Below are 21,370 nucleotides of genomic sequence, written 5' to 3'. Positions count from 1 at the left end.
CGTGCGTGCCGATGTTACCTCGTTTATACATTTAATAGCCGATGTTTAATTATGAGATACGCGATAGATCACCTCCTAACAGAGTTTCCTACTTTCTTGCGTCCTAATTTCAACGAAACAATCCAGTTCTTATGATTAAAAAAGAGAAAAAGAAAAAAGTTTATATAAATCGGCATCGTATTCGTACGATTGAACAATAAATTGAATATTAAAATAATGGACAACTATAATTACAAATGAGACATTTCACAGTTAAGAAAATATTTAGATCGAATCGAACGTGAAATCGAAAGTATACTTAAGTATGTATGTATGTATGTATGTATGTATGTGTTTCGATCCTTGTCCCTTTCATATCCGATCTAAAGAGTGTTCGATAAGTTTAATATCAACGAAAAATATCGAATGATCATTAAAAATAAAAACGAAATTCATTTCATATTCGATTTATAATAGATCTCCGATTAAATAGAAACAATAAAGAAAGAAAGAAATTGTTTGAAAAATTGTAGACAGGTTGATAAAAATGACATTTATATCGTAGTCGATCTATGGGATGTCTCATGAGTTTAAAACCAAAGATAGAACAATTTTTTCCAGTATCGTGTCACAGATAAAGTGACCATTTCGTTTCATACTGTATCTACAAGGTCGTTTAAATCTAGAACCGTAAAGAAAAATCTTTTCAAAGTATCGATAGACGCAGGTAAAGACGAGATTTATTTCGTATCCGACCTACAGAGTGTCTCATAAGTCTGGAACCATAGAAACAAAAATCTTTTCCGTAACCGAGATAAAGACGACCATTTCTTTTTCATACCTGCTCTACAAGACGTCTAAAAAAACTGTGTAAGTCTACAAAAAATCGTAAAGTCAAATCGTTTTAAAATGTCGACCGACGGATTAAGACAAGATTTATTTCAGACGACCATTAAATCTACAATGTGTCGTTATAATTTTGTAACCATAGGAAAAATTTTCCAAGTACCCTTACGCCGATCAACACTTAACACTATGACGAACAAAGATAAAAAAAAAGAATAACAACGATAAAAAAAATAATAAAAAGATAAAAAACCGAGAAGACAGTTTCGGACTCATACAAGGAAAACCAACTTAATTCGATGAAATTCGAAGAAATAAAAAAGAAACGATACTAATAAAAAAGAAATAAGAAAAAGAGAAAAAAGAAAAGAAATAAAAAAAAAATGGACGAATAGAAATCGAGAGGTTCTCGCGAAAGGAGAAGCACGTTAGAGTGTACCTTTCCATCTAAAGAAGTAACCGAAGGAACGAAGCCAGCTACTACTACGTTCCGTCAGACAATTACGCAACAACTTGGAATGCAAGGCAACGCCAATAATGCTAGTTACACTTTAGCTCGGTCTTTCGATACGGTATTACCCGTGACTTCGTCTTGCCAAGCAAACCTCGTCGTCGTCGTCGTCGTCGTCGTCGTCGTCGTCGTTGTCGTCGTTGTCGATGTCATTGTCGTCGATGTCGTCGTCATAGTTCTTTTCGATAATGGATACACTTTTCCAACACATTTTTCTAAATGCAACCGTGTCTAATCGTTACTTACTGCAGCTAGTATTCACATTCATACATACAAAGGTATATATATATATATATATATATATATATATATATATATATATATATACTAAGTCTGTCGATAAGTCGTTCGCCTTTCTCTCTTCTTCGAGTTTAACCGCTCGGAGATACATGTGCCTCTAGAAAGACCGCCATAGGCGTTCCATCGTGCACTACTGCGCTCCAGTTTCGATCCCACGTGACTATAGAAAGAAAGAAAGAAAGAAAGAAAGAAAGAAAGAAAGAAAGAAAGAGAAAGAGAAAACTCTACTGCACTCTACTACCTTATTCTTAGTCGAGACTCCAGAGTTTATTTACCTTGCTTAAAAGGATTTTAAAGATGGCATCCTGTTTACTTCTCTTTCACTCATACCGAGAAAGAACGAAAGAGAGAGAGAGAGAGAGAGAGAGAGAGAGAGAGAGAGAGAGAGAGAAAGAGGGAGAAAGAAAGAATCTCGACGTAAAGAGAAGACCCCCCAACGTTCTCAAATTATTTCAAAGATTACCTTCCCCTCCTCGAACCCATCTTCCACTTCTCATACCCTCTACTCGCGTAAAAGGGATAGAAAAGTATATCTAACATAAAATCTTCTATCCGTTTCGTTTCGTTCGAGAGAACTTTCTTGATAGTTGTTACGTGAAATGAAGTAATCGAAGTTAAATTAAAGGACGACACAGGATAGGATAGGATATTATTATTCCTTAGAATGGAAAAGAGTCCGTATACCGGCATTTGAACTTTCTCCTAAAGGCTTAGGAATCCCCCTCTCTTTCTCTCTCTCTCTCTCTCTCTCTCTCTTTCTTTCTTTCTCTCTTTTTCTCTCTATACGATCAAGAATATATTATCATAGAGATACGTTTGTATGTGATATACCCTGACACGGTATATCCTTCAGGCGGTTCACGTTGTGTACATCGTGTGTTGCGTTATTACAGGAATATTAATACACCGGCATAGTGTATTGCAATATGACGGCCCTAATAATATCAGTGTATAAGACTCGGTTATTTCATTCTGATCGCGTTACGCTTACACCAGAACTGTCATTACGTGCCACTTGCGAAAATGTACCCCTTTACCCCACCGTGTCATTACTAGGGAAAATATAAAATGTTCCTAAGGAGACGATCGTCTCTTACGTGAGCTACGCGAATAGGGGATTGGTAAAAGTGTTACGACGTGTTTGTGAATTGTAAATGTAAATATGAAAAAGGAAAGAAGAGGAAAAAAGGATAGATAAATAGGAAAGAAAAATTCTAGTTATATACAATACTAAGATAGGTATGACATAACGTTTAAATGACAGAATCACAAATAGTATATATATATGTATGTATGTATGTATGTATGTATGTATGTATGTATATAACTCGTGATAGAGGAATGTAAGAGAAATCGTAATATTAGTAGAAAATAGTATAACCGTTTCAATAGGAACAGCTAGATGTTTTTATTTCATTATAATTTTAAGGGAAAGCATTATAATTTTTAATATATTGTATGTATGATTTTTTATATAGTTTTTAACATAATATGTGTAATATATACAACACCTCTACGAAATACTTTGTATATTCGATAATCATCAATTATATCTATTTTTTAGTGAAAAATTATAATTTTAAAAATGATACGTATATATATATATATATATATATATATATATATATATGCAATTTAGGAAATTTACATTATATACATGTATATGTATGTGCAATTAAAATAGTTAACATTTTATATATATATATATATATATATATATATATATATTTATATATTTAGTATTCTTTTTAAACATTTAAATGGCTCAACCTATATGTATATTCATCGATAAATTGTTCATCGGGTTATAGCACTTATTTTTTAATAAAAAAGTCTATTTTTGAAAATGATATATATATAGAGAAAGTTAATTATTTTTAAATGTCCCATACTCCATATTCGACGATAAATCGAATGAACGTCGAAAACATACCCATAAACGTCCGAAAGTCTCTACTAATTCGATTTCTCGAAGTATCGACGTAACCCGACATATCGAAATATGCACGGCAAGCGAATTAAATGAACGTCCCGGTTGTCGATGCATTGTCATTCAAATAGTCGTTCGAATGGTTCGATGCGTCAGGGTTGGTGGTTAATATCGGACAATTATTCGCTTCCATGCTTCGACTTACAGAACGATGATTCTCACAATACAAAGGCGAGACGGATGTTTATGATTTACGTAAGCAATCGTTCCGACCGATCGAGATCATGATCGAGAAAGGATTATTAAAGATAAAAGCGATCGATACAAACCCGATCGAAAGTCGAACTCATTGTCAGTCGGTTCAATGTAACACTTCTTTCTTTCTTTTTTCCTTCGTTTTTTCTTCTCGTTCTGTTAGAAAAAAAAAAAAAGGAAAGAAAAAATCAGGAGAGGAAAAAAAAAAAGAAATATAGGTGCATTCTAGAATCAAAGGTAATCATATGGAATGTATAATATTACGTGCGAATCATGTCTCTGAAGGATGTCCGATATAAAATCGAGAATAGTTACAAGACGTGACCACACCTATGGGATGGAATTTCCTACATATGTTAAAAAAACAAAATAATATTCGGTCCGTTATCGTTCTCACATATTAATATTCACATATGTACTCGTACATATAGGTATATCTGTATATAACGTTACCTGTTAATTGTGATTATCGTTAGCGTAGTAAGTATGAATATGCTCGTCTAAAGCAAATGCTAAGTGAATAAATGATTTCGATCATAATCATCAAGGAAATAGGAAGTGCTTTGCTAGACTCGATCTATTGTTAGTTGAATGTAACAAATCGTAACATTTGATATCTTCTATCTTTTATTTCGATCTATCATATGTTAACATCGTAAACTTTATATATCTATATATCAAATTGAAATGAACAAAAAATTGGAAATATCAAAACTTCTGAGCTGGCGGATGCGTCGGTCATAAAGTTGACGAGCAACCAATATAACGAATGTAATTCGTTAATAAATTAAAAAGGAAATAAGGAAGGAAGAAATATAGTAAAAGGAAGCAAGGAACCCTTAGAGTTATGGTATCCAACGGAAAACCAACTGCATTCTCTCGTTAATCACCAAAGTAACTGGCAGCATCTCGACTTTACTCGGCTTCTACCATCTTCTCAAGCGATTTTAACGGTATATTCGAAAACCAACTCACGTGATCACCGGAGGCCTTCGACTTCGTCTTCGGAATACCGATATCGTTTCTTTGTCCTTTTCGAGAATATCACTGACAGGAGAGTACGCGTTGTTATTTTCAAAAACATTGGGAATGAAATAATCTTTCAACGTCGAAAAGCTTCCATCTTGAACTTCGTCACGTAGATAGTCGTTTCTGAATATTCTTATTCTTTCTTTCTTTCTTTCTTTCTTTCTTTCTTCCTCTTCATCTTTTCTCTATTTTCTTTCTTTCATTCTTTTTTTTTTTATTTTTGTACCTTTCCAGTAACTTCTCCTCGTCTTCTCCTTCGTCTTTTTCTTCTTTACTTCCTCTTTTTAAATACGCTCTTATTACGTATACTTTTACGCTTAGACAGATCGAATTGTTCAATGATTGATTATTTTGTAAATCTTGAGCGACCGTGACCTTTTTTTCCGATTGGAAAAAATTGATAAATAAACAATAAAAATAAGAAAAGAGGAAGAAGAAAAAGAACACTGCGGTTTGTTCTCTTTACACCTTTCGATGATACAAATCTACACAAGCATTGTTCCACATATTAACGTTCCCCTCGTGCACTCAGACGTGCACATAATATGGTCGAGCTGAACGTGCATTCATTATCACGGACGAATTGTTGATAATCGAGAGATAATATAAGCGTTTACGTAACCCATAAATCGCTAAAAGAGAAACATGTTTTTCATTAAATATTAATTTTATTTCTTTTACTCTCTCTCTCTCTCTCTCTCTCTATCTTTATCTTTCTTATTCTTTCAATTACATTATTCATATTTTTATATTAAGAATTACTTACTTGCTTTATACTATATCGATGAGATTCAATTTACGAGTATTAAATATGATATATATGTAAAAAAAAAAGATTTTATGGTGTACATCATAAAATCTTCTATTTAATTTTTCTTAAGAGATGGCGTGAAATCTGTGATTGACAATTTATTATTTTAATGGAAGTTATGTTGAAAATCGTGTAACACGATTGCTGTGTGGTATGTCTCTTTCTCTCTCTTTCTCTCTATCGTTAATTAGAGACAAAATCGACCGACTAACATATTCTTCGGTTACCATATTCACGGGGATGAAAGCGAAAGGCCAACTCGATTGCACCGTTCAGATTGTTTCGAAGGATAACCAGAATTCTATGCGATTATGCGTTATGCAATAATACGAACCGAGTTTGTTCGCGTTAAATGAATTTTTGTAAATGCAAATCGTATCTATCGTTTCTGTTTTTTCTTTGTTTGTTTTTTTTCTCTCTTTCTTCTTGTTTTTTTTTTCCCTATTCTTTTAGTTTTTCTCCGATTATGTTCGACGTAAGGAGTCGTGTAAAAATGTGTTCACACGTACCTAACATATTTATAACAATGTTAAAACGTTTCTAATTGAAATACAGTAAATGTCGACTATATTTCGATTCGTAATAATCAAATATGATTATTACCGACAAACCGTTATAACCGTATAGATTTACACTCACGGATCGTCATCATTCTTAAGACGAATTAACAAGAAACCGCTTAGATTCAACCGCAATCCGCCGTTCGTACCGCATTCCTACCTGATTACTGCAACGAGATTAACCTCATTTGCCGAGTCGACTTCAGAGATAGTGAAGTTGACGAATCTTTGAGACTGAATCGACATGGATCAATAAAATGAAAAAAAGAAAAAGAGAGAGCAAAAAGAAAAAGTTGTAGAAGAATATATCTTATCTCATAATTATGTATAATTATGTGTAATAATAATATAAAAAATTATGTAATTTTATAATGTTATTACGTAAATATATCTTCTTAGTTTTATTTATATAAGCATATACGTATATGTATACATATATATTCATAGAAATAATTAAAAGTTAAAAATAAAAAAAGTATCAAATTTTATTTAGTTTTATTTATATAAGCATATATATATATAAATATATATATATATATTCACAGGAATAATTAAAAATAAAAAATAAAAAGAGTATCAAATTTTCTACAATACCAATTGAAAAATAAGCCCGTAGTATAATTCTAACTTCATCTTTTATTTTCACACGTATACGAGAGAAGAACGAAGACAAAAAAAGAGTGTTTAATATACAATTGATCCTTCCGTGTGTTTTGTATACTCGTAAAGCTTCGTAAAGCTTCGTAAATAGTGAAATTTAAAAAAGAAAAAGAAAGAGAAAGAGAAGCGATAGGAAGTGATGGAAGAGAGAAAAAAAGAGAGAGACAGAGAAAGAAAGAGAGAGAGAGAAAGAGAGAGAGTGATAGAGTGATAGAGTGATAAAGTGATAGAAAGAGAAAGAGAAGACACGTAAATATTTTCATTTCTCCTTCCGGCGGAATTTCGTTGATTGCATCGAAGTCTGGCGCCATTTCGAGTTGGATGTTAATCAATGTGGCGCTAGAGAAAGCGACGAGATTCGACGAGAGAGTATAACAAACGTCACCTTGAAATAGCATAGTGATTCGTTTAACGAAAGTACGATCTTAGTTGATCTTTAGCGATTTCGTAGCAGCTGTCGCGGTGAAACACTTGAGAAGAGTTCATGGAAAAGGGAGAGAAAACAGGGAAAGAAAAAGAGAAAGGATAAAAAGGAAAGGAAAAGAAAGGAAAGTAAAGAAAAGGGATGAGAAGAACAAGAACAAGAACAAGAACAAGAAGAAGAAGAAGAAGAAGAAGAAGAAGAAGATCAGGAGAATGTTGACCAGCCATGACGCTAAAAATATAACGGCAAAAGAAGCGCGCGCGCACGGGACGTCTTTCGCCATTCGTGCAAAGCAGCGAATCCGCTTTTACTTTCTTCGAAGGCACGCTTGTGTGATGGTGTACCTTAGAAAGGAATTTCGTTGGATGCGTCAGAACATAAAGTGTGAGATACAACTGTGAAAGAAAAGAGGGACTACAAGTTTGGCTCCTGCGTCATGTATACCATTATGGCAACCATTAGCATTTTATAAAGAACAGTAGGGGATTTAATCCTATCGACGATTTTAGATTCTTATGGAATGAATTTTATTCGATCTGTTATTTTATTATTGTTATCTTTCATTTGTATATTATTTTATGATTATATATTATTTTGTTATTATATATTAGTTTATTATTATTATGTATTATTTTATGGATAAGATAATAGATTGAAATTTATTGAATGTTACAATGGTTAGATTTATTTTTTAAATGTAAATTATATATATATTGTTTTATTATTATTATCTATTATTTTATGGATAAAATAATAGATTGACATTTATCGTATATTCAAACGATTAGATTTGTTTTTTAACGAATACAAATTATATATATATAAGTGTACATAACATTCATGAATTTCTATTTATTTCTCTTTTTGTCAAAAGATTTTTCTTCTTTTTGTCTCATTAACGATAAAAAGCTATGTTCAAATGTTGTAGCAAGAACGGAACGTTCTTTAAGATGAAAGAAATAACAATGAATAACCACCTCTAGAACGTGCGAAAATCTATTTACCGAACTAGCAAAAAAAGGAAAAAGAAAAGAAAAAATGTATTTAGTACATTTTCTATTGTAGCCGAGAATTACGAGAATTACTACGAGTTTATTATTTCAATGCGTTCTGTTGTAATTAAGTGCATCTCTCGTGCATTTTAAAGGACGCATTTGTGCGTGCAGATTAGACGATGTTTGCCGCTCATTACGTCGAATATGTACCTTTCGATGGAAAGTCAAGGAAGATCATACTTTGCGTTATATAATCCGACAAGTTGCCGTAGTATCTACAAAGCGTAATACCGTTTCTTGTATATCGATTCAGGAAGCAATAGAGAATCAGCACTAGAAATATTTTATTCGATCGCCGTGATCGTTCGAGCATGAACGATCTTTTTGACGACGACGCGATGAAAATTTTATTACCATTGAAAAATATAATACCGACGACGACGACGACGACGACGACGACGACGACAACGACGACGATGATGATGATGATGATAATGATGATGATGATGAGGATGATATAAATTTCAACATCTTGAAATGGACGAACGATGACAAAACCGGTTTAATTACAACGATTAGAAAAAAATAACGAAGATATCTAATAGATTCTATTCGTTATAAAAATATATAGCATTTTTTTTTATTTGCTGATTCTATTTTTTTTTTTTTCAATGATATGATGATATAAATTTATATAAATTGATATATATATATATGTGGATAGTTGGATTGAGCTTGATTAAGTACGAATTATAAATTCTATAATTGTAAAGAATTCTTGCGCATAATAAATAGCGTAATAAAAGTTAAACGTAATAATGTGTTATTATCTTGTTTCGATAAACAAAACTTTTAATTGAAGAAAAATTTTGATGTAAACGTGAGAAAGAAATTTTTGTTATAGTAAAAAATTATTGTGTTTCGTTATTTAATAATATGATTCGAAACTTTTCAAAAGTCGCTAATAGAATTTGATAAATCTTATCAATGTCAGAATTCATCAGTGATATATTTCATATCTGCGTAGAAGTCGTGAAATTTAATTAGATCATACTTTTCAATGTAAAAATCTGAAATATTTGTTGTAAACGACGATAATCTAATTTAAAAGTAATAATTTCACATCATTTTATTTTCTTTATTCCAAAAATTATTTTCCAATTTGTCGTTACTTTCGATATCACGATATAATGAAATTATTGATTATATCCATAATATTAATTCAAATCGTTTTAATTATATAATAATTCCGATATATAATAATTAGAGCATATAAATGAACATTTCAAAGAACTTAATTATTTCTTATTTAATCGATATTACGATATTTTTTCTTTTTTTTCTTTTTTGTTTTTTAAGAGGGTAATAAATCACTGATTAAAATTAAAACGATTACAAGAGATACAAGTATTAACATTGATAAAAATTATACGGATATCCGCGTAATTCGTGTCAATTTAAAAGATTCATGATCGTTCGCGCTTTACTTCGTCTTCCGAGCAAATTGGTCCGGAAATAAACCTGTTATCGGGTTCGTGCTGGACGAACGTATGTATGTACCAGCCGAGTTTTGTTATGCTTCGTCGAGCTCGCACTATTTCGCCTGGTAGACACGCTCCGGCGTCGTGCGTTGATGAATTCTAAGAAGTTTAACGCGATCGTAACATTAGAACCTGAGATTTAGTTAGCTGAGTTATAAGAAAGAAACTATTCGATACTTTCTAGTTTTGAAATCGTCAGCATTTCTCGTGTTCTTGTCATTGATTAGCGTTCACAGAAACGTACGACTATGGTGTATCTTTAATGATAGATGTTAGTATGCGTAAGATATCTTTTCTTTATTGTTTTCTTTTTTGCTTTTTCATCTTTCGTTTTTCGCAAAAATTATTCTACGTGAACGATAAAATTTATTTGAAAGAAAAAAGAATTGTATATATATCGTAAATATTATTTATGTTGGTATATAGAAATTCTTTTTAATTTTTTATTTTTTTAAATTGAAAGCAAAGATAAAACAGAACTATGTCGTTCTGTTTTTTCACTCGCTCGTTCATAATCGAATGTAATGTAGGCGGTGACATATGATGTCACACGGTGATGTATCTAGTACAGAAATAAATTTGCATTGCAATACGTTGGCGTACATTTAACATGTTTTCGATAGAGATAAGTCAACTTTCAAACTCCGCTAGTGTTGAAGTATGCAGTATTTTCCTTATAAGGTGAAACGTAACGTCTTTTCAGACTTCTACGAAACTTTTCACATTAACGTCCGACTTCCTTCCCGTCTTTCTTTTCCTCTCGACAATCATTATACGTGAAGGAACCGGAGACTCCTATGTGAATTGTTTTTCTTCTCTTAGACTTTGCTTTCAAATCGTTCGATATAGAGATCTCTCTCTTTGCAATAAAAAAAAAAAAAAAGAAGAAAAAAATATCGATAATCGATATTTTTGAATTTATTATAAATAAAAAATTATAATCGACAATTGATTTTTGTATTTGCAATAGAAAAACAAATAATAATCGATAAACGATATCTTTGAATTTATTGTATAAAAAAGAATATTCAAAAAGTGTTTGAATTTATTAGAAAAAAAAAATACGTAAGCAAAGAAAATATATGTTGCTGATAACGCGTTGTGTGACATACAAAAAGTGTATCTATCGTTCGACTTTACTCCTTGGGGAGTCAATAAAGTAGCAAAACATATTCAGGTCAGATATCATACAAGTGCAACCGAGAAGCCTTTTCTATGTTCGCCTAAGTACGATCCCCGTAGTTAATTGCGTCAGATTAGCGTAAATGCATATTGTCATATTCAAAGGAAATAATAGAGAGAAAAAGAGAGAGAGAGAGAGAGAGAAAGAGAGAAAGATATTCGATCAATTTAAAAAGTGATTTAAAAAATAACGAAAGTATATCGTTACGATATTCTATTCGATATTAATTCTTTTATATATAATCTTTCCACTACAATTTTTCTATTTTATTCTCATTCGATTATAATTATATTTTTATTTTCTTTTATTTTTTTGAAAGAAGAAAGGAAAATATGATGAAAGATAATTCGTTATCTCGTATAAATATAAAATTAATAAAGTTGTTATTTTTATTTTATTAAATAACACGTTTTCAACGACTCCATTTTATCTTTCATTTTGTCGATAATAAATATTTTTACTGTTTTTCATTTCTCAAAAAGTTAACTTCATTCTCATTTTATTTTATTTTATTTATATTACATTAAATGATGAAACAAAAAGAAGAATTGTTCTACGCCGAGTGAATGAGAAATACTCACGTACGAGATAACTGAAAAATTCTCGAAAGAAATTAGTATCGTCACGTCGGCCATGATGTCATAACGCAAAACGCTAAAATAATTGTCCTCGATCGTGCGACCGAAATTTTTTGTCTTCTTTATTTAAAAGACAAAAGAAGCAAACAAGAACGTAATAAAGAAAAAAAAAGAAAAAGAAAAAGAGAAAAAAAATAGAAAATCACGATTCGTTCAAATCGAAAGTACAGACCAATCCTAGAAATTCCACGAATTATTTTTGTCGAATCACGAACGTTCCTTGGATCATTAACATTCGATGAATCGAGACACGAATCGAGAATCGTTCCTTTCGTTTGTTTTCTTTTCTTTTTTCTCTCTTTTTTTTTTCAATTTAATTTACATAAAACTTTAACTCGGTGGTACGATCAAGCGAGTATCGCGTTTGGTATAAACAACGATAAATCTTCGAATGAAGGATACTTTCGTTTTATCTGTTTGACGAATTAAAATCTCTGGTACGTGTACATAGAAGTTGTTATCTACTCAGGCTAAACACGTCTCGAATTCTTCTTCTTTGATTAACAGTTCCGGCTCTCGAGATCACGGAGATCTTTTTCAAAGCTATACTTTGGCACCTTGAGTCAAGGACCGTCTTTCAAAGCTAAAAAGGTCAATGCAATTAGTGCATCGTACGATGTAAAACGTAAGAGTAAGACGCTTTTATTTTTATTTTATTCGTAATCAACGTTTATGAAAATTCGTAATTTCTCGTTTAATTATATATTATTTTTAATACACGATATTGTGTATGTATATGTATTGAAATGACAAAATTATTTCAATTATAGCAATACTATTTAGTAGTATTAATGTTATAATTTTTATTGTTATATATTAATAATATTATAATTAATAATATTATTATAATAGTATTATAAATATAGAAATACTCTAATATAGTACTAATTATTTTCTTTTTTAATTTAGAAGAAATTTTATATTAATACATATATTATTTAGTAGTATTATAAATATAATACTGTTATTAATAACGTAATTATATATATATATATATATATATATATATATATAATATACAATACTATTACTTAATAATAACAGTAAAATATTTTACTAGTATCAATATTCTCTCATATTATAAATTTATGTAAATTTTGCACATATGCACTATTTTATTTTCTAAATGATAAGATTATACAATCTATAATAAAATAATAAGAAAAAAAAAAAACTCTGAATCAATGCTTAAGTAAGCTTAGTCATTTTTACGTCGACGATAACGAACGATCTAATCTCTACTAATCCTGGTACTACGACGACGCACTTCGTTATCGCACAACCAAATATCATCTCTATACAATATACACACACATATCTTTTTTGTTGAGTTTAAAGGAGAATTAATGATTAATTAATCATCAAGATATACATACATACATATATATATATATATATATATATATATATATATATATATATATATATATAAAGACACACATTATATGTCTATTCATACGGCATACTTCTCTGTGTTATTACCGATAAGAAACGGAGTATAGTTTGTATGTTTTAAAATAAGCAATGGGCAAATCGTAAAAGAACGTTCATTCGATATTGTTACACGTGCGATGGATCGAATATCGATGTACGGAACGAAACGATTCTCTTTTGTATACTTTTCGTTTTATCTTTTTTTCTTTTTCATTTTTTTCTTTTTTCTTTTTTTTTTTTTTATTCTTTTTCTTTTCCTTTCTAGTTCTTCGCGCAAAGAATTATTATCGTAGTCCTGCCTCATCCGTTCTTTTTTTTCCTTTGCATTAACCTTGAGAGTTATAAAAAAGAAAAAACGAAAAAACAGTAAGAAAAATCCCACCCCATCTTCCCCAACCCCTCCAAAAAAAAATAAAAAAATAAAGAAGGAGATAAAAAATAAAGAGCAAACGTTCTTCCTCGTTTCTAAGAAAACGTTGAGAAATTCAACATGACCGTAGCTAAAAGAGTATATGTATAACGAAACGAAGTATTTTCGGAATATCTACAATATATAAACACACACACACACACACACACACACACACATATATGTATATATTATTTGGCAAACATTATGAAAACTCGTTCTTAAATAATTAATTATACTATTCTCAGATCCCGAGATCGTATATTAAAATATTTATGAACGAAGAGTGAGATAAATAATTATATACATAGATTTTTCCGTAATAGGAATCCATAGAAATTCTAATAAGGAAAAATATTCGTATTAATGTACGTATGTACATTTATATACGTTTGTCTCTCTCTCTCTCTCTCTCTCTCTCTCTCTCTCTCTTTGTGTGTGTGTGTGTAAATGTGTGTGAAAATTGATTCGTGAGAATGATCAATAAGAAAATATTGATTTTCGCCTACGTTTTAACATGTCAAAGATACCGGTAGCACACGTTTAAGGCTAGCAGAAGCAGGATAGATAGGTACGTCGATAATGTTTATATGCATTCATAAATTCCAACGCGCCTATGCAAATCCTTCGAGATCGAATTCATTGTGAATGTGCATCGGGCTTTTATGTTACGGTCGGTTACTCAGAGAAAGGAAGACGATGAGAAATAGATAAATGAAGAGTGTTCCTTTTCGAACGAACGGTGTTGCTTAAAGTGAGAATCACGTTATCAAATTTATAATTATTTTGAAAATATTTTTTTTTTCTTATACTCTTTTTTTTGTTTTTTAGAAAATCATACATGATATGTGCGTACAATTTTTAGGTTGATCTTCATTTAAATAGAATTATTTTATTACATCGATAAAATAAATATATCGTGTAAAGTATCCTCTTTTCTTTCTTTTTAATTTTTCAATTAACTAATTACTTATAAAGTTTCAAATTTTAGAAATCGAAGAAAAATTTCTCATGAAAATTGCAAATAATTTCTTCCATACGTTTGTGTGTATATATATATATATATATATATATATATATATATATATACACGTATATAAATTATTTTTATTTTTAGAACGAAAACAAAATGAAATGAAAGATAAGAAATAAGTGTATAGAAACAAATGTATGTGTCAACGCATAGGAAAATAGTTATTTTAGTATATTGTTTTATAAACCTTAACGTCTTATCAAATTGCTTTGTTTATAGTTCTTTACAAATATAGAAGGATATTTTCGTTTAAAAACTACTTTAAGGCACTCTTAAATATATGCACTCAAGGTGAAACTTTGAGACCTTCGATAACAACTCGTTCAAATAGATATTATTATTACATATCTATATTTAAATAGGATTCGAGACTATCGTCATCGTTAACAAATAAATATGTACTTACACGATATATTTTATTTTTTGTCTCTTAGTCTCTCTATCTTTCTGAATTATTGATGAATGAAGAAAATTAATCATAGAGATTCGTTAGAAAAATTTTCATTGCAAATATTTCCTTTCGATTTTCTTTATTTTCGTTTTAATTTCGTCTTAATCTTAATTCTTTGTTAATCTGATTATTTACACAGACTACGTAACATACGACTTACACTACCAACTATGCTATAATTGTAGCAAGTATAATTTATACTCATATTCATATCTGAAGGTTAACATTTGCTCTAGTAACTAGTTTTTTTTTTTTTTTTACGAAAAACAAAAGGAAAGAAAAGAAAAAGTACGATGTAATGATTCAAAAGTACGGATAAATAATGAATAAATTTAAGATTACCGCGTTAACGTGGAAGGTTAATGAATGACTTATTAATAATGAATGACGATATATAAAGTTCGGATAAGAAACGTTGCAAATGAGATAAGAAAATCGACTACCTGTGAGAGAGAAAAACATTTCCCACTTTGAAAAAAAAAGAAAAAGAAAAAAAACAGAAAAACAAAAAAGCAGAAAATACAAGATCTCTTCAAAGTTGTAAACTTCCTTATCTAATTAAGAGAAATAAAATAAGAGAAACAAAGAGAGAAATATAAAAGAATCTTCACCTAAATAAAAAAAGAAAAGAAAAAAAATAAATAAATGAAAAAATATTGAAGCGAAATAAGTAAATAAAAAGTAGATGATTATTCTTAAAGTGAATGAAGAAGATAGTCGATGTTCGTGACCTCGTAGATCGTCGTTCGAAACTCGCCCACTCTTCTATCGATCGAGAAGTAGGCGTCGTATTGACAGACAGACAGACAGACAGACAGACAGACAGATAGACAGACAGATAGACAAACGTGTTATATTATGCGGGCACGAGCTAGCTGTACTAGGAGCTCCTAAGTGCACTCGCGAAAGCTCGCGCCGTCGAACGCGATTCTATGCAAACTCGTATTGAATTACAAGTAAACAGTAAGAGACAGACAGACAGAGAGAGAGAAAGAGAGAGAGAGAAACAGACAGAGAGAGAGAGAGATAAAAAGAAAGAAAGAATGAAAGAGAGAAAAAGATCAAGAAAAAGGAAAAGAAGAAGAGAGAAAGCAAGAAGAAAAAAGAATTGAAAAAAAGAAGAAAGAAATAGAAGAACGAAGAAAGATAGAAATAAAGAGAGAGATAAAGAGAAAGAAAGCAAGAAGAAAAAAACATCCCCAAAAAAAAGAAAGAAAGAAATAGAAGAACGAAGAAAGATAGAAAGATAAAAAGATAGAAAGATAGATAGATAGAGAGAGAGAGAGAAAGAGAAAGAGATGCACGATACAAGGAGACACGAAGGAAGCTAGTCTCGCACCAGGTAAATTCTTGCTCGGGTCGTTCGTACTCGCCAACGCAAATACTCGAAGAAGCTTTCGCAACGAGCCGATTGGCCTGCATCTAAATATCACGTTGGCGTTTTACTGCGACTAGGCGTGTGTGGGTGCACCTTAAAAGCGAGACAATCGCTGCTTACGAACCCTTCACCACCATCCCCCTCTTACCCCTCCCCTTTCCCTCCTTCTCTTCCTCCTTCTCTTCCTTCATTTTCTTCTCTTTCTTCCCCGCTACCCCGTTTTACAACCAAGACGATAGGCTGGTACATAAAGCAAGGTATTTTAGCAGGTTGATGCCTCCGTGCAATTTATACTCTCCGATAGAGTCCCTCTCTCTTTCTCTCTCTCTCTCTTTCTTTCAAACGAGTCATCTTTCAGAGGCTCACGCCCTCGGAGTTCAACTGAAGAGAGTTCGAGAGTGGAAGGGTGGGCAAGCGGGTGGCTGATGTGTAATGGGAGGGAACAGGGGAGGGATAAATAATACGTTATCGCGAGAATGAATTTCAGGTGAATATGTGAGGTAGGGGGTTACCATGTAATGAAACTCAAACGACTACTACTTTTCATACGAAATCTCTTTTCTTATTTCTTTTTCTTCCCTCTCTTTCTCTCTCTCTCTCTCTCTCTCTCTCTCTCTCTCTCTCTGTTTCTTTCTCATTTTCTCCATCTCTCTCTCTCTCTTTGTCGCGGGTGAACGGAACACAGTGTTGTTTCGAACGAATTTTATGATCGATCACGAAGGAGAATCAGTGATTTAATGACTGTTCGGTTCGATGTGATAATCAACATTACGCTTTAGCTCGACCTTTTCTTTTCTTTCTCCTCTCTTTTAGGACGAACAAAGAGACCGATACATGTTCTTTATCGACAACGAAGAAACACGATCGTTACGGTCGATTTAACAATTTTCGTAAATATTTTCTCCTACGTAGTTCACTTCATACATATAAACGTTTTACCGTTAGATATAGCATACGTATTTTAGTCTAGAAAGAATCCAGGGAAAGAAAAAAACAAAGAAGAGAGAAATGAAAAAGGAGTAGTCAAATAATATTGTATAAATCGATCCGATTTTCGAAATTTAGACTCACGTTTAATCTAGGAACCGACGCCGATCTTCCATTGATCCTTCGCCGTCGTAGTATCCTTGCACGTTCGCGATCCCTTCTGGTACATCTGTCGTCTTGTCGTGAGTTTATCAACGTGTTAGTAGATCGTAAAGGAGTATCGGTTGGGCCGGTACCATCCTCGAGCAAAGAACGTACACCAACGAGGACGCATCCTTCGTCCTCGTCGACGCCAGCGACGGCGTTGCTACAGTTCCGCATTCCATCGGCCTCCGTCGTCGTGTTAAACTCCGTATATTCGTTTCTCCTTCTAATCCTCGTAGATAGATCCTCGGTCGATCTGGAGGAATAGAGACGAGAACACTTACGATGTTTCCTTCGTTCTATAACGAACGAGGAGGCACGGGTTCTCGTGGTATTAGTCGTTGAAAACGTTTCGTTTCTCGTACGATATCTCGTTGCCGATTGGAGAACGATCTCGTCGATAATTTTCAAGTTCGAATTAGAAATATTATCAGAGGAGGAATCCTCGTTCGTTGATTCGGAGCCTGGTGCCGAAAGCGTACGCCTTAGTAAACGACGTTGCTCGATATTAGGAACGATCTTTGGAACGGAAGACGTCGTTGTTGACGACGACGATGACGATTTTGTCACGTTGTTCTTCGTAGCTCGTGTCAAAGTGTCACGATAACACAGATTCAGTATGGTCGTACGTTTTCCTTCGCACGTAAACCCCACGTTCCTATTGTTACTATTATTGTTGTTATTACTATTACCCTCGTCGAGAAGATCCAACGATCGTGAAACTTTTATTCTTCTCGATGATAAATCCTCGCTGATATTGATCGTACGTTGTTGATCCTTCGACTCGTTGTTGTTGATTCTCGACGAATTCAAACGTAGATCGAATTTCTTCATCGACCGTGACGATTCATTTGAATTGTCCGATAAACCAGAGGTACCAGTGATAATCCTATCCTCCGAATAATATCCTCTTTCCTTTATTTTCTCTTTCTCTTGGGCATCGTTGGACGTTAACGACGATTCGGAAGGAACAGAATCAGATAGAGCAACAAGAGGTGAGACAGAAGCAGGAATAGACAGAGGAGGAGATGATGGTGATAGTGTTAATGGTGGTGATGGTGGTGATGGTGGTGGCGGTGCTCGTCTCTTTTCCGGCCACGAGTTCTCGCGTGTTCCGTCGACGTCGACGCACTGACGGACGGAGATCAGACGGCAACCGCCGTCCTCCCCACTATCATCCTCGGTGATATACATCCGAAATAAACTAACGCTTACGTTAAAACTCTCGCGTCATCGCTCGTCTCGACGATTTACGCGAACTTGCCGTAACGTTGCACGTTATTGTTATATCGTCCTTGTTCTTATTGTTATAGATGTTGTTTCTTCTTTACTATTACTATTACTATTCCTTTTTTCTTTTCTACGATCAACGAAATTTCTTTTCCTCTTCTTCTTCTTTCTTGATTTTGAAAAAAAATATTTTTCTCTTTCCTTATCTCTTTCTTTTCTTTTCCTTCGTTATCTCTCTATCTCTTTCTCGATTTTTCTTTATCTTTCTCTCTTTTTTTTCTTTATCTTCTTCTTCTTCTTCTTCTTTGACTTTGAAAACTATCAAATCAAACATATTCCTCGAACGAACTTCGATCGTTCGCCATTGAGAGAGATAGATAGAGAGATAAATGATGAATATCGAAACCAATACGAATTGATTTGATTTGGAAAATACGACGAACTCGATTTAAAAATTTAGTTTCTTGTAGATTATAAAGGAGATATCATCGAGAGAATCTTGAAGGATCGTTCCCAACGTTTTGAAAAGTTCCCGCGCTCAACGAGCGATCTCGAGAAGACGAACGATATAATCTTCTTTCGATATTACACTTCTCGTCGGTGGAAACACTTTTTTATCACCGATGGGAAAAAATAAGGAACGAAAGAAATAGCGTACTCGAAAAATAGTTCAAACACTTTTTTTCTTTTCCTTCTTCTCCAATCTCCTTGATTATTTCTTTCGTTTTTTTCTTTTCTCTTTTTTCACAAATCGTTTACGTTATTGATAACCATCGTATATACTGTCACATATCACTTGTATTAATTACTAAAATTGTAATTTAATTTTTAGAAGAGGAAAAAAATGAAAAAAGGGAAACGAATCTCTCGAATAGCGAGAGAACAATAACAACTGTATGTTTTACGAGTAAGTCAATTTATCAAATTACGATAGTGTTGTTAGAAAAAAAAAAAAAAAAAAGTAGAACGAATTCCTCGTCGAAAAAACAAAACAAGAAAAAACAACAAAACAAAACAAAACAAAACGAAAAAACTCGTGCAGTTGCACAGTTCTCGAATCGATCGATATCCTAATATACACATATATATACTTATACATATATATATATATATGTATATGTATATAAGTTTATATATCTGCTCGCTTGTTCGCGTCGTTTATCGAGTTACGACGATGACGTTTTAAGAAAATTAAAGAAGAAATAATTATTGAAGCGAAAGAAAAAAAAAACCGAACAAACAAATCTTTGTCCGATAGAACGGAGAAGTAAAACCAAAAAAAGAATAAATATATATATATATAAAATAAAAAAAAAAAGAAAGAAAGAGAGAAAGAAAGAAAGAAAACTTAGGAAGATAACCCCGCACGTACCACGTTTCCTTATCGATCGATCGTGGAGAAGCCGAGAGAAAGAAGCGCACAGAGCAAGATTAAAAAAGAAACAATAAAAAAAGAAGAAAAACGAAATAATAAAGAAAAAAAAGAAGAAGAAAAAATTCATAAAAGAATAACAAAACGATCGGTTCGAGGCTTACGGTAGGTCGGACACACGAGCGTTACGGAAAAAGGGACGCAAAGGCATCGAGCGCCGTTGGCCTACTGCGACGGCTCCTAATCCCGACGTTCGACTAACGCGTGCACATTCTACACACACACACACATACACACACACACATATAGAGAAACAGTCCAACAGCTAGAGACACCCATACATACAGAGATATACAACTGTACATATACGAACACTCGTGAGGAAAGATACGAACATATACGTTTTCACGAACACACACACATATAAAATATTACTATACTATAATAGAACTCTAGTACTACTGTCGCACACTAATATCTATTACCAACTATATATATGATATATATTATTCATATCAACAATGTATCTGTATCGCAATATACATCTATGCACTTTTACGTGTTTATGTGTGAACACTCGTACTCGTGCTCGCGCTCGCGCACACACGTTCAATTCCATTCGAAGCGCACTAGTCCGCGTTCGGCTCTAAACTCTCACCGGTTCGATTCTCTCTCTCGCATATGCCACGCTCGCGTTCGAACCTTGCTCTCGCTGAGAAGGAGAACCTCTCCCTCTCTCTCTCTCTCTTTCTCTCTCTTTCTCTTTCTCTTTCTCTCTCTCTCTCTCTCTTTCTCTATCTCATACAAACACATATATATACACACACTATACTAACTATTCCTGTCTGCTGTAAGAAGAGAGACTGTTCGCGTAAACGCCCGAGACCCCGTCTCTCGTCGTCTACGTTCTCCAATCAGCGAACGATCCGCCACTTTGAGCCCTGGAATGCCTTTTCCTTTCGGAAACCGATTGAACCTTCGCCGAGCAGTCGCGCGAGAGTAATAAGACGTGCCGCGAAAATTAGTGGTAATCGATCGATCGTTCGAAACACTTTGAGATTTGAATTTCTCTTCTTGTTTTCTTTTCTTTTCTTTTCTTTTCTTTTCTTTTCTTTTCTTTTTCTCTCCTCGTCTTGTTACTTTTTTCTTTTTCTTTTCTTTTTTTTTTAAGATCGTAGGGAATCATCGGAGGGATTTTGTAATTCGAACGATCTTTAGCGCGATCTTTGTAGAGATTCTTTTTTCTTTTTTCTTTTTTTTCATATCGTCA

The 21,370-nt window shown here is 32.8% G+C and overlaps 2 protein-coding genes across 9 annotated transcripts in view; both read right to left on the bottom strand.

Annotated features, from left to right (window-relative positions):
• LOC127071818 (puratrophin-1-like) overlaps positions 1-21,370 on the bottom strand; it is a 340,266-nt gene that overhangs the window by 19,974 nt on the left and 298,922 nt on the right. The window lies entirely within an intron of this gene.
• LOC127071830 (uncharacterized protein DDB_G0284459-like) lies at positions 1,654-19,674 on the bottom strand. 4 transcript variants are annotated; one of them, XR_007785241.1, is made up of 3 exons: positions 17,439-19,673; positions 4,797-5,482; positions 1,654-1,796 (listed from the first exon to the last, which is right to left on the bottom strand). XR_007785241.1 is itself a non-coding variant. In XM_051011567.1 (2 exons), exons 1-2 carry the CDS (start codon positions 18,690-18,692, stop codon positions 3,849-3,851), a joined length of 1,383 nt encoding a protein of 460 aa, XP_050867524.1. In that variant the 5' UTR covers positions 18,693-19,674; the 3' UTR covers positions 3,397-3,848. The 4 variants fall into 4 exon arrangements, 2 of the variants coding, with proteins under 2 accessions (XP_050867524.1, XP_050867525.1); XR_007785240.1 differs by lacking the exon at positions 1,654-1,796 and adding an exon at positions 3,914-3,977; XM_051011567.1 differs by lacking the exons at positions 1,654-1,796; positions 4,797-5,482 and adding an exon at positions 3,397-3,977 and having other exon boundaries at positions 17,439-19,674.

This window comes from Vespula vulgaris, chromosome 23, assembly GCF_905475345.1.
Source record: "Vespula vulgaris chromosome 23, iyVesVulg1.1, whole genome shotgun sequence".
NCBI classification, from domain to species: Eukaryota; Metazoa; Arthropoda; class Insecta; order Hymenoptera; family Vespidae; genus Vespula; species Vespula vulgaris.
This window is presented reverse-complemented; position numbering and strand designations above follow the sequence as displayed.